Source organism: Hemitrygon akajei, chromosome 21 (genome assembly GCF_048418815.1).
Source record: "Hemitrygon akajei chromosome 21, sHemAka1.3, whole genome shotgun sequence".
Taxonomy (NCBI): Eukaryota; Metazoa; Chordata; class Chondrichthyes; order Myliobatiformes; family Dasyatidae; genus Hemitrygon; species Hemitrygon akajei.
Genome location: NC_133144.1, coordinates 64,237,543 through 64,251,449, shown reverse-complemented (window position 1 = coordinate 64,251,449; position 13,907 = coordinate 64,237,543). Strand labels below are relative to the sequence as shown.

Sequence of the window (13,907 nt, the reverse complement as noted above, 5' to 3'; positions counted from 1 at the left end):
CTGCCTCCTTCCCACTCTCCAAGCCCCTCATGACATTGGCTGTAAAAGCTCATGAAGACATGACGGTCTGCAGACGCTGGAAATCCAGAGCAACACACGCACACACACACACACACACACACACACACACACACACACACACACACACACACACACACACACACACACACACACACACACACACACACACACACACACACACACACACACACACAAAGTGCTGGAAGAACTCAGCAAGTCAGGCAGCTTCTACGGAACAGAATGAACAGTCAACATTTCAGGCTGAGTCCCTTCATCAGGATTGGAAAGGAAGGGGGAAGAAGCCTGAATAAGGTGCTTGGAGGGGGAGGAGCACAAAGTGGTGAATGAAGGGCTGAGACCCTTCATCAGGTCTTCTGTCAAGTTGTAAAACATCAGTGTAGGCCAGTTAAAGAATATTCCCAGACAATATAAGCTTTGGTTGTGAACAAGTCAGATCCTACATTCTGTAAGAATCATTTACCATGCTAAACAGATCACATTTCTATTCATTGGACTTGCCAAAAGTCATTCCCTGATTCAGTGGGAGACTAAATGGCCCTACAAGACCTGAAGCTGAATTCAGAAGGCGCATAAACAAGAGACGGGGGAAGAGCCCTCCCTCTCTCATGAACTTACCCCATTCAGACTACTTTGACTGTAGGTGTATCCACTTCCGGCAAAACTGCTGTTCTGCCCGTTAAACTGCTCTGCCTGTGGTTGTTAGGGACACACGTTGGTAAAGCGGGGTTGGAAGAAACAAGTAAATAACAGTCAGTGGCCAGTTCAACTCAAGCACCGAGAGAAAGCAGCAGTGATCCAGAGAAGGATGGATTACCTTGTAATACTGAGGCATGTTAACAGGAGGCGGCGGGTACTGGCCTGTGCTTTGCTGGCCTGGCATCCTCTGTCCTGGGTAACCGGGCGACGTAATGGGCCTCTGGGAGTTGGCAGCAGGGTACTGCCCGGCCTGATTGGGGAATTGGCTGTTTGGTCCATACTGCTGGGCTCCGTAACTTGGCTACAGAAACACAAAAGCAGGAGGAAGGATTTACTATTTGTCCGATACAGTCAGCAAGGTAACTTGTGAGAAGGTCACAGAGAGTCTGCAAAAGTTTAGACAGGTTAAGTGACGTAGAATAAAGAGAGCAGATTCAGAGTAGTTTCCTGTTGTATACACCTAGGAGCAATGAAGTTCCTAAGAGACAATGATCACTACAGCACAGAAACAGGCCCCTTGGCCAATCTAATTCATGCTAACTTGATCTTCTAATTCCCAGTCCTCATAAAGGGATTCAGCTTGAAACGTCAATTGATTATTCCCATCCATAGATTCTGCTGGACCTGCTGAGTTCCTCAAGCACATTGTGTGTATTAACCTGATCTTCTGCCTAGTCCAATCTACCTGGACCTTGACCATACCCCTCCCATCCACGTATCTATCTAAACCCATCCATGTACCTATCCAAACCCATCCATATATCAATCCAAACCCATCCACGTACCCATCAACATATCTATCAAACCCATCCATGTACCCAACCAAACTTCTCTTAGCTTCCCTGCTCATGTGAAGTGCACAGAGAAACACAATCAGCTTCTTCCCATCTGCCATTAGCCTTCTGAACAGTCCAGAAACACTACCTCATAATTCCTCTGTTGCACTACTTATTTGTCTAAGTTTTTAATGTAAGTTATAGTAATTTTTATGGCTTGTACTTTACTGTCGTCACAGTAACAACAAATTTCACAACATACATTCCTTTGCCACTTTATTTGGTACACTGTACACCTGCTTGGTCATGCCAATATCTAATCAGCCAATCATGGGGCAGCAACTCAATGCATAAAAGCATGCAGTCATGGTCAAGAGGTCCAGTTGTTGTTCAGACCAAACATCAGAATGGGGAAGAAATGTGATCTAAGTAACTTTGACCGTGGAATGATTGTTGGTGCCAGATGGGGTGGTTTGAGTGTCTCAGAAATTGCTGATCTCCTGGGATTTTCATGTGCAACTATCTCAAGAGTTTAGAGAGTGGTGCGAGAAACATAAACATCCAGTGAGTGGCAGTTCTGTGGGTGAAAATACTTATTAATTAATGACAGAGGTCAGAGGAGAATGGCCAGACTGGCTCAAGCTGACAGGAAGGCGATAGTAACTGAAGTAACCATGCGTTACAACAATGGTGTGCAGAAGAGTATCTCTGAATGCACAACGCGTCGAACTCTGAAGTGGATGGGCTATAGCAACAGAAGACCACACCGGGTTCCACACCTATACCTAACAATGTGGCCACTGGGTGTATGCAATGATAATAAACCTGATTCTGAATAAATACAGTGATGAACACTAAACAGCAGAATGGGGCAAGTGAGAGAAATGCCACATGAACCAAAGTAGCAAGATATGCTGATGTCAGAGCCTGTATCCCAGTGTTATCAGACTCCGGAATGGACCTCCTGTAAACTCTTGACCTCATAATCTACCTCGTCAGACTCAGATTTATTTATTTATCTATCATGCGTATCAGGCCAGCAAGTGGAGTGGAGATACGTCTCTACCAAAGGAGGCGTAAGGTGCTCCTTCCCTTCGCTAGTCTGCAGGTCACCCTTTGACAGGGTGTAATATCTGCTTAGACCCCCGATCATGGTCATATGGGCAGGTGGTTCATATCACAAGTCCTGGTTATGCAACCACTGATGCCAGGCAGACAATCTCTGAAGAGTATCAATAATGGTTGGGGTCACCCGTCTGGTAAAGACACTGCCCAGAAGAAGGCAACGGCAAACCACTTCTGTAGAAAAATTTGCCAAGAACAATCAGGGTCGAAGACCGTGATCTCTCATGTCATACGTCATGGCACATAATGATAATGACATTAAAACATGAAGTGGAATGCGTCGTTTGTGCAATCAACCAACACAGCATGGCCACATTGCAATAACATGCCCAAGATGTTGCACTGACCTATAAACCTACCTTAACATCTATCTAACCCTTCCCTCCTAAATGGCCCTCAATTATTCTATCGTCCATCTGCCTGTTTAAGAGTCTCTTAAATGGTCTAACATACCTGCCTCTACCACCATTCCATGTACACACCATTCTCTATGTAACCAAAACTTGCCTCTGACACCCCCATTACTTTACTCCAATCAACCCTTATGCTCATTGTCTTAGCTTCACTATCTACCAGAGTATTCATATTCAAGATTCAAAAACTTTATTGTCATTCTAACCGTACATCAGCTCTGCAGGGCAGAATGAGACAGCGTTTCCCAGGAGCAGTGCAATCATAACATAACAAACGCAACACTAAGTAATAAACATAACAATAAATAGTAAAACACAACAGCCACATGTCAGTTAAAAACAAGTTATAAGTGTCCAGTGCAAGTTAAAAGTGTCCAAAGCAGAGTCAGGTAGAGCAGCTGTTTAGCAGTCTGACTGCCTGTGGGAGGAAGCTGTTTAGTAGCCTTGTGGTTTTAGTTTTGATGCTCCTGTAACGTTTACCTAATGGCAGAAGAACAAACAGTTCATGGAGAGGGTGTGAGGGGTCTTTAATGATGTACCGTGTCTTCTGGAGGCATTGACTCTGAAAGAGGTCTTGGACAGAAGGTAGGGAGACCCCAGTAACCTTCTCTGCTCCCCTAACCACCCTCTGCAAGGCTTTTTTGTTGGCAGCACTGCAGCTGGAGTACCAGGCTGTGATGCAAAAGGATAATTGCAATGATAGGATTAGCTAAGCTGGACTGGGAAAAAAAGTTCTAAAGAAATCCAACGCAAGACAAGACATGAAGGCCGAAACTCTGGGCCCACGAGCCCACAAGGAAAGTTGGAGGCCCAGTGTCTGTGAGTCCGTGAGTCCACTGGAGGCCCAGAGGCCTGTCCTGGGGTTGGAGGCCTATCTGAGTGTGCGAGTGTGTGGGCAGGAGGGAGGGAGAAAAGGGCTGAGTTTTGCTGCTGTTGTTCTGCTGAACGAGGTAAGCATGTTAAAAAAGCTGCCAGAATGTGTGGTGGTTCTTGCAGGCTGCCTGCAGCACACCCTCAGGTTGTGATGGTTGATAACACATTTCACTGTATGCTTCAATGTACAAATGATAAATCAGTGAATCTGAATCAGAGCCTGCACAGATCCGCACCACGGCTTTGCTCACCTCTCCTGGGTACGGCCGCTTCACCCCCTGTATTGCTATCTGCTGAGGTGGCCTAGGGCCTGGGTAGCCCTGCTGCGCCACTCGCTGGCCGTGGGAGGCGAACACCGGGTTCATTCCGGGCGGGCGGGGCTGGCTGATGGGCATGGGCGGCCCGCTCATGCTGGACGGGGTCATCCCCGTCCCCATTCCCCCTGGATTCATGCTGCCTTGCATGGTGGAAGGTCCTCGAGTACCTTGCTGGTTCATGAACTGGCTGTTGTAGGCCTGGGCCGGACCCATCTGGAGAAACCGAAAGAGAAGAGAGTCAGTGTGGCACAGCATGCCTACAGGCCCCTCGGCCCAACTTGTCCGTTCACTCACATCAGAGGTTTCTGCAGATGCCAGAAATTGTAGCTCTACACGCAGGATCTTAAGAGCACAAGCTGGAAGGTGACAGGCGGCTGGGTGAGGAGGGGGAGAATGGAAGGAAATGATTTGAGGTGGTAGAAAGTGATAGGTGGGGGGAGGTAAAGACCTGAAGAAGTAATGTGATAGAAGAGGACAGTGGACCATGGGAAAAAGGGAAGGAGGAGAGGAACTGCCCAACCAGAATGAGGGAAAGCAAAGGAGGTGGGGGGAATTAAAATACAGGGAGTGGCTATAGTAAATTAGAGAAATTGAGGTGACCATGGTGGAATATCAGGTGCTGCTTGGTTCCACCAGGATTTCCAGCATCTGCACAATGTCTTCTCAGCAAGACAACAGCTCCATTGTACCAACTTCCTCACGTGCTCAATGTCAGCGGCTGCAGGCTGCCACCCAGACTAGGCCTCCTCCTTACCGGTCCGTACTGGTTCATCTCCTGGTTCTGCTTCTCCTGCAGGGCGGCCACCGTCGCCGTCGCCGTGGCAGTGGCCGTTGCCGCCGCGGCTGCAACTGCTGCTGCGGCCGCTGCCGCTGCAGGCTGCGTGAAGTCGGTCGGCGGCCTGCTGTGCGGAGGAATACCCATGGAGCCAGGAGCGTTGGGGCCTCCGGGGTAACTGGAAGAGATTGGAATACAAACATGACAACCGGTGACTTACTGTTCTTCCAAAGAGTGTAAACCCACCCCCCCACAACTCTGCAGTAGCTACTCATGACCAGATTCTGGGGGACACAGTGATCCTACTCCTCAGAATCAGAATTAGGTTTATTCTCACTGAAGTAATCAGAGGCCACTTTATTATGTACAGCTGCTTCTTATATCTAATCAGCCAATCATGTGGCAGCAACTCAGTGTATAAAAGCATGCAGATATGGTCACGATGTTCAGACCAAACATCAGAATGGGGAAGAAATGTGATCTAAGTGACTTTGACCATGGAATGATTGTTGGTGCCAGACAGGGTGGTTTGAATATCTCAGAAACTGCTAATCTCCTGAGATTTTCATGCACAGAGTCTCTGGAGTTTACAGAGAGTGATACGAAAAACAACAAAACATCGTGAGTGACAGACCGGTGGTCGAAAATGTCTTTAATGACAGCTCAGAGAAGATGACTAGACTGATTCAACCTGACAGGAAAGTGACAGTAACTCATATAATTATGCTTTACAACAGTGCTTGGTGTGCAGAAGAGCATCTCTGAATACACAACTCATTGAACCTTGAAGTGGATGGGCTACAGCAGCAGAAGAGCATACTGGGCTCCACTCCTGTATCTAGCACAGTGGCCACTGGGTGTATGCAACGATAACAGACCAGATTGTGACTTGCACAGGTAATGGGGACTCTGCTGCTCAGCCAGAATACACCGTGGCACCAGATTTTGGAGTGCAATTCCGGGAGAGAGGGAGAGAGGGAGAGAGAGACACACACACACACACATACACACGTTAGTAGGTTAATACATCATTGTAAGTTGTCCTGTGATTAGATTAGGGTTAAATCAGGGATTACTGGCTGGGACAGCTCAGTGGGCCAGAAGGGCCGGTTTCACGGTGCATCTCTAAATAAAGTTCAATACACAGCGTGTGCTCTACCTGCTGGCGAAGTTGCCGCTCCCGGGGTAGTTTGGTCGACCGTACATGCTCTGCTGCATGTATGCTTGGTTGGAGCCACCTTTGCCTGTGGAGAACTGCTGCTGCTGTCCAGCAAACTGCGGCGAGTTTATCCCAGGATTACTTCCCGACATGCCGGATCCCATCGGGTTGCCTCCAGGGGTCATAGGGTTGCTTGCATTTGCCATCGGATTCCCCAGCACCTGCTTGCGTTGAGAAGAACACAGATGACGTTAGACGGTGGTGCTGCAAGATGCGCACACAGCACCGACTTCCACTGGTGGGATTCCAACATCCAACTCCTGTGTGACTCCATCTGAATTACCTCAGCCTACTATTAAACAGACCATTCAGTCCATTGAAGTGATACTAACTCCTGGTTTGAATACTGTTATCTCATTCCCCATTCATCCCCATAACCCTGCACATTATTCTCACCCAGTCATTACTATCCTTTTCACCATTCTTTCCAATCTCTTCCATTACAGACACTCCAGCCTTTACCCTCTTTAAAGGGTCCTCCAACTAAAGTACTGTGCAAAAGTCTTAGGTACATGCAAAAATATCCTGTGAAGCGATATTTCAAAAATAATGAAAAAGTTTTTAAATGTCAAAAAATTTATGATAAAGAGCAGTAAAAAACTCAATCAAATCAATATTTGGTGTGACCACGCTTTGCCTTTAAAACGGCATCAGTTCTTTTAGGAACACTGTCGTGCAGTTTTATAAGAAAATCAGCTGGTTGGTTGTTCCAAGCATCTTGGAGAACTTGCCACAGTTCTTCTGCAGACTTTGGCTGTCTCGCTTGCTTCTGTCTCTCCAGGTAGTCTCAGACAGCCTCGATAACGTTGAGATCAGGGCTCGGTGGAAACCGTGTAAAAAACTAGGGCGCCTAAGACTTTTGCACAGTGCTGTATAGGGCACTGTTTTTCTCATCCACTGGACCATGACCATGTTAACCTCATCGTTTTGCCACAGGCTACTTTGCAGCTAAATGCTTCGTACGTGTTTCAGGGGCAAACAATGAAAAGGAAATCAGCCTCTTCATTTTAAAAGATTAACTTTATTTGCCACGTGTACATCGATACAGAGAAAGGCATCACGTGTGTCAGCATAGTCTGGGCTGCCTCTGATGGCAACATAGCACGCCCCTGACTTGCTACTCTACACGTAGGGAGCGTTTATGGGAGGAATCCGCAGCAAACCCACTTGGCCTCGGGAAGAACGTACAAATTCCTTACGGACAGCGGCGGGATCAGGAACCCCTTCACTGGGGCTGTGAAGCTTTATGCTAACCACTATGCTACTGAGCCACCTTTAAACACGTGAAATGCTTCACGACTCTGTGTGTTACCCTTCCCCTTTCTCTTGCTCACTCTCTGGTTTCTACAAAACATTTTAAATCTACATCTCCTGGTTCTTGAGCCATTGTTATAGCAAATAGGTCCTCCTTCCTCTTCATGTCACAGTTTGACACAGCACTGGGCAACATTTTTCAAAGTACACATATGTCACCATATACAACCCTGAGATTCACTTTCTTGCAGGCATTCACAATGAATAGAAGAAACACAACAGAATCAATGAAAGGCCCCACTCAGCTGGATGGACAGACAGCTAACGTGTAATAGACAACAGACTGTGCAAATACAAAAATAGAAAAATAATAATAATAATACTAATAATAAATAAATAAGCAACAAATATCAGGACACATGAGATGACATGTCCTTGAAAATGAGCCCATAGGTTGTGGAAACAGTTCAGTGATGGGGCGAGTGAAGTTGTCCCCTTTGGTTCAGGAGCCTGATGGTTGAGGGGTAATAACTGTTTCTGAGCCTGGTGGTGTGGGTCCTGAGGCTCCTGTACCTTCTTCCTGATGGCAGCGGGGAGAAGGGAGAATGGCCTGGGTGGTGGGAGTCCTTGATGATGGATGCTGCTTTGCTGTGACAGTGCTCTGTACAGATGTGCTCAGTGGTGGGAAGGGCTCTATTTGTGATGGACTGGGCCGTATCCCCTACTCGGATATCTCTGCACGAGTCAGCTTTGCAGTCAACTTCAGTCTGAAGCTGCAAGATCGTTGCATAATTTTACCCTGTAGCAAGGTTGTCTGGTTTTGTGCTGTATGTGCATTGTAAACTCAAACCTGAACTCAACACGGTAAAGCTGCTCTTACCTGGCTCTGTGATGTGTTCGTGACTCCCCACACTGTTGTAACTACAGACAGTGAGCCTGGAGGCTGACTTGTGTTTTGTTGCCAAGGGACAGGGTCATAGGTAAATGACCCATCGCTACAAGAGAAAGAAAGACAATTATTCAGAGATACAATGCAGAATAGGGTCCTTCTGGCTCTTTGAGCTGTGTTGCCACAGTTAGCCCTGACTTCCCCTATTTAACCCTAGCCCAATCACAGGACAATTTACAATTAATCTACCTGGTACACATTTGGACTGTGGGAGGAAACCAGAGCACCTGGATGGAACCCACGCATTCCGTGGGGCTGGATGTACAGAGACTCCTTACAGCAGACGCCGGGACTGAACTCCGAACTCTGACACCCTAAGCTGTAACAGCGTTGTATTAACCGCTCCACTGCCATTGCGCCCATTAGCGTGGGATAATCCTGCCCATTCAGCCATGTAAATGATTGCCTGTGATTGGGTCACAGGAGCTGAATTTGGAACATCAAATCTCACCAAGGAAATTAAAATTTATAATTAGATGAAAATGAAAAATTAAGGTGGTAACAGTGGCCATGAAAATACCAGAATGTGATAGAATCTTGTCTGGTTGATTGATGACCTTTGCTGAAGGAAGTCTCCTGTTTTGCCCCAGACAGGTATTTCTGGGAGTCTACAGTGGGTGGACCTCGAAACAGTCCAAACTGCTCAACTCAGGTCCAATTTAGGATGGTCAACTAATATTGCCCTTAACTATGGAATTTTGAATTGGAATTGGTTTATTAGTGTCACACGAGATACAGTGATAAATGTGCTTTCATACTGTTTGCACAAATCATTACAAAAGCGCATTGAGGTAGAACAAGGTAAAACAGTAACAGAATACAGAATAAAGTGTAACAGCTACAAAGAAAGTGCAGTGCAGGAAAAAAAATGTGGAAGATCATAACGAGGTAGATCGTGAGGTCAAGAGTCCAAATTGCCATACTAGGAAACTATTGAAACAGCAGGGTAGAAGCTGTCCTTGAACCTGGTGGTATGTGCTTCAGGCTTTTGTTTCTCCTGCCTGACAGGAGAGGGAAGAAGAGTGGGGAGCCATTATACTATCTGCTCCACTGAGTGTGGACAAAGTCCATAGAGGGGAGGCTGGTTTCCGTGACTTTGTCATCTGTGTCCACAACTCTCTGCAGTTTATTGCAGTCACTTGCAAAGCAGTTGCCGTACCAAGCCGTTATGCATCTAGACAGAATGGTTTCTGTGGGGCATCGATAAAAATTGGTAAAGGCTGCCAGGCACATCCCAAATTTTGCTTAGCCCTCTGAAGAGGTCGAGGTGCTGGTCAGCTTTCTTGGCTGCGATGTGTATGCGCTTGGGCCAAGACACACGATCAGTAATGTTCACAACTAGGAATGACGCTCTCAAACATAACACTGTTGATATAGACTGGAATGAGCCTATTTGCTATCAACTTAAACTAAAACACAACTCAGAAAATAGTCTTTGAAATGAACAATTGGTGATGAACCCAAAAGGTGCTGGTAAATGCCACAGCCTCTAAAGATTTATTGTTCATGATATTTTCTGCACACTTGCTCATCCTGGAAATGGGTTAAAGATCAATTCCAGGAAACACGAGCTTCCTTCCTTCTATCTTAAAATACTTTTGACACCTTCTCTTTTTTCTTATTGCTGTTTCTGAGCGATTTTGTTTGGGGCGCTTCAATGCAGACTGACGCAGTGTTAAATTGATCGTAACTGAATATTCCTAGAAAGTTGTAATGCGTACAAAATGCTGGAGCAACTCAGGAGGGTCAGGAAGTATTTTGTGCGTCTGACTTTGATTTCCAACATCTGCAGATTTTCTCCTGTTTGTGATTCCTAGACATTTCAACGATGTTCACTATTATGTGTGCTATTCATTTTATTTTTGCCGTTTACACGACCTGTTCTTTTTTTTTTGCGTGTTGTGTGTTTGATGTTTACTCTGATCGGTTCCATGCTGTTTCTCTGTTTTGTGGCTGCCTGAAGGAAGATGAATACAGTGCAAATACTTTGATAATACATACTGTATACTTTGAATCTTTGTAATCCTCATAGAAAATTAAATGGTTGGGGTTCCATTTGGGGAATTTGGGATACTTAGAGTTGCAACAAAAAGCAAAATAACATAAAGAATATTATGCTAATAAGGGTATTTTGTAAGTAGAGGTCAATTGCAACCATATTTAGAATGATTTACAGTTGGCAAGGAAGGTAACCATTCATAGCCCTCTCTTGTACATGATTTAGTCTCCTCTGTATCAACTGGTTTCTAAGAGAGTGGTGGGTGTCTGGAATGCACTGCCTGGGTGGTGGTAGAGGCAGATAGATACGTTAGGGATTTTTAAGAAAGTTAGACACATGAATGAGAGGGAAAAGGAAGGATATGGACATTATGTAGACAGAGGGGATTGGTCAATTGATTACTAATTTATTTGTTTCGGCACAACATTGTGGGCTGAAGGGCCTGTTCCTGTGCTGTATTCTTCTATGTTCTAAGGCCATTCACCAATGACTCTTGGCACAAACAGAAACCCAAATTTCTTCAACTTCCCTTTTCCTGGTTTCAATTCTCATTTGAAGTTCCAGGTACTTTTCTGACATTTATTTCTTTGTTTGTTTTTCCCCATTCTAAGTTCCTGCTTGAGAGGCAGGACAACCCAGTTCAGGTCCACTGTTGCTCTACAGAGTCGGATGTGTCAGTGAAAGTTTTAGGCAGTGTGTTTAATTTTTGGTCTGACCACATCACGGCAGAGTTCAACTGCAGCTTCATCGAGCTGGTGCATAGCCTCAGAGTAGAAGGACATGCCTTTAGACACAGAGATGAGGAGGAATTTCTTTAGCCAGAGGGAAGAATTCATTGCCACAGATGGACATGAAGTCCAAGTCATTAGATATATTTAAAGCAGAGGTTGATACATTCTTGCTTAGTCATACTGTCAAAGATTACGGGGAGAAGGCAGAATGAGGTTGAGAGGGATAATAAATCAGCCATGATGGAATGGCAGAGCAGACTTGATGGGCCGAATGGTCTAATTCTGCTCCTCTGTCTTAAGGTCTTATGGATTGCTCTCTGCTGTCTAGACAATGCTGTCAAGTTTCATTGCTTGATGCCTCTCATCTGAAAATTTTGAGTTTACTAAAACTCTTGTTCGATTGGTTTCAACACTTTTCATGGATAAAATGCCATGAAACTGGGTCCCTTCCTCCAAGCAGCTTTCATAGCGCACAGAAAGAGACTTTTCGGTCCACTGGGTCTATACTATCAGCTGGCCACTTACACTAATCCTGTTTATTCTCCTCACATTTCACACACACACACTCTCAAAGACACTGACACACTCACTTCTCAGAGACACACACACACAGGCGCGCGCATGACAATTTACAGTGGACAATTTATTGGGTTTCACACAGCCCGAACAAGAAGAGTTGCAGATTGTTGCAGGTAAGGGGATCCTTTGAAGTTAATGTAGAACAGTACAGCACCGGTCCATCACATCTGTGCCAACGACAATACTGATCCAAACTCATCCCACCGGTAGTCTGCGCCCCTCCATTCACTGCCAAGGAGGGGCTTCTTTGCTTCTTCTTCTGGTTCTGTTCGAGAGACAGAAGCCACACGATGTTCAGGCCATCATGAGATGGTTTCATGACAGCCGAATAAATTCCATGAGACTTTATACACAGGGGCATGTATGGCCCTGCAATTAATCAGCAGTTGAACTAGAAGTGGGGTTCAGAACCAGTTCCACGCATCAGATCACCAGCTGTCAGCTACGGCTCCCTTTCATCCTCACCCAGTTTTTATGAATGCATCACAGAAAGCATCCTCTATCGCGGTATAACGGTTTGGTACGGCAACTGCTCTGTGCGTCACTGCAAGAAACTGCAGAGCTGTGGACGAAGTCCGTGGAAACCCACCTCTCCTCCAGGGACTCCGTCTTAGCTTCTCACTGCCTCAGTAAAGCAGCCAGAATAATCAAAGACCCCTCCCAGCCCGGACATTCTCTCTTCTCCCCCTCCTGTCGGACAGAAGATACAAAGGCCTGGAGGTATGTACCACCAGGCTCGAGGACAGCTTCTACCCTACTGTAATAAGACTATTAAGTAGATTCTTAGTACGAATAAATGGACTCTTAACCTCACTATTTACCTCATGATGATCTTGCACCTTATCGACTACCTGCATGGCACTCCGTAGCTGCTACACTTTATTCTACATCTGGTATTACTTTATGCTGTTCTACCTCAATACACTGTGTAATATTTGACCTGTATGAACAGTATACAAGATCTTGGTACATGTGACAATAATAAACCAATTCCAATATTGCCATTAACAATTTATTAACCCTTGATGTGCCAGCCATGGTATTCCTCTGAATACCATGGTTGGGCAGCATCCAGCGGCAGTGGAAGTCCACCCTGATCAGCCCAGAGAGAGAGACTGACCTGTGGGGCCCAGGAGGGAGTGTGGGCTTCATGGAGTTCATGGGGTTCATCGGCGGTTGCATGGGCAGCTTCCCCGGGGTGTCGTTCTGTCGGCTTTTCTGGTGGCGTAGCAGCAGGAGCCTGCCCAGGTCCTCACACCAGGAAGACAGGAGAGCTGTGCAGAGAGAGCAGAGACAACGTAAGCACCTCACCACTGCGAGAGAGCCCTCTTGCAATCCCCCCCTCAAAACGGCACACAATCAGCGAAGGGGGAGGGCGTTGAGTCGGAGGAATTTAGTCCCAACGCCTCAAGGTGAACATTACGCTCAGCATGGTGGGCGTGGCATGTCAGTGCCGGGATGTGCGGTGACACTGGCTGGCTGCCCTCGTCTTGGTCGTTAAAACAAACAACACTTCACCGTTTGTGCACGTGATTAAAAAGAAACAAACCTGAATCAGAAGGTGCACACACACACACACACGTGCACTCCCATATACATGTACATACACACATGAAAACACACGCATGTACTGTACAATACACTTACACACATGCTTATGTACTCTCACATACTTAGAACAGTACAGCACATGAACAGGCCATTCAGCCCACAATTTAACACCTAATCCCTTCTGCTTTCACAATGTCCATATCCTTCCATTCATGTGCAAACCAAACTGCCCCTTGAATGCTTCACCTCAACCCAGGCAGTACATTCTGGGCTGCACTCACACACACACACACACGGGTAGTCACACATGCATGCACCCGAACACACGCATATCCACATACACGTGAAGCCAGACACACCTGCACGCACACAGGTGCGTACGCCTCCACTGCATAAACAAAAGCTCATCATTAATCATTTAACTCCACTCTGCGCCTTTAATATCCGCAGAATTGCACCATACTGCTCCATCTGGCATCTCGCAGACTTACACATCCACTAATAAAGGAGTGCTGATAATTCTCCTGCTTGCACTGTGATTGTGATAATTTATACTCATCTGGGGGCCACTTGTGATAATCCAGTTAAGTCTGTAAAATTCCTGACCT

General features: G+C 46.1%; 1 protein-coding gene across 11 annotated transcripts in view; it reads right to left on the bottom strand.

Moving 5' to 3' along the window:
- zmiz1a (zinc finger, MIZ-type containing 1a) overlaps window positions 1-13,907 on the bottom strand; it is a 418,554-nt gene that overhangs the window by 42,579 nt on the left and 362,068 nt on the right. For 7 of the 11 annotated variants that reach the window (XM_073025597.1, XM_073025596.1, XM_073025601.1 and 4 more), the window contains exons 6-12: window positions 12,869-13,022; window positions 8,371-8,485; window positions 6,177-6,400; window positions 4,997-5,195; window positions 4,177-4,455; window positions 857-1,039; window positions 658-732 (exon numbers count right to left, since the gene is read on the bottom strand). In XM_073025597.1, coding sequence (XP_072881698.1) covers window positions 658-732; window positions 857-1,039; window positions 4,177-4,455; window positions 4,997-5,195; window positions 6,177-6,400; window positions 8,371-8,485; window positions 12,869-13,022 — 1,229 coding nt within the window. Of the gene's footprint in view, window positions 1-657; window positions 733-856; window positions 1,040-4,176; window positions 4,456-4,996; window positions 5,196-6,176; window positions 6,401-8,370; window positions 8,486-12,868; window positions 13,025-13,907 lie in introns of all 11 variants that reach the window. The other 4 variants (XM_073025599.1, XM_073025602.1, XM_073025605.1 and 1 more) reach the window with 2 other exon arrangements.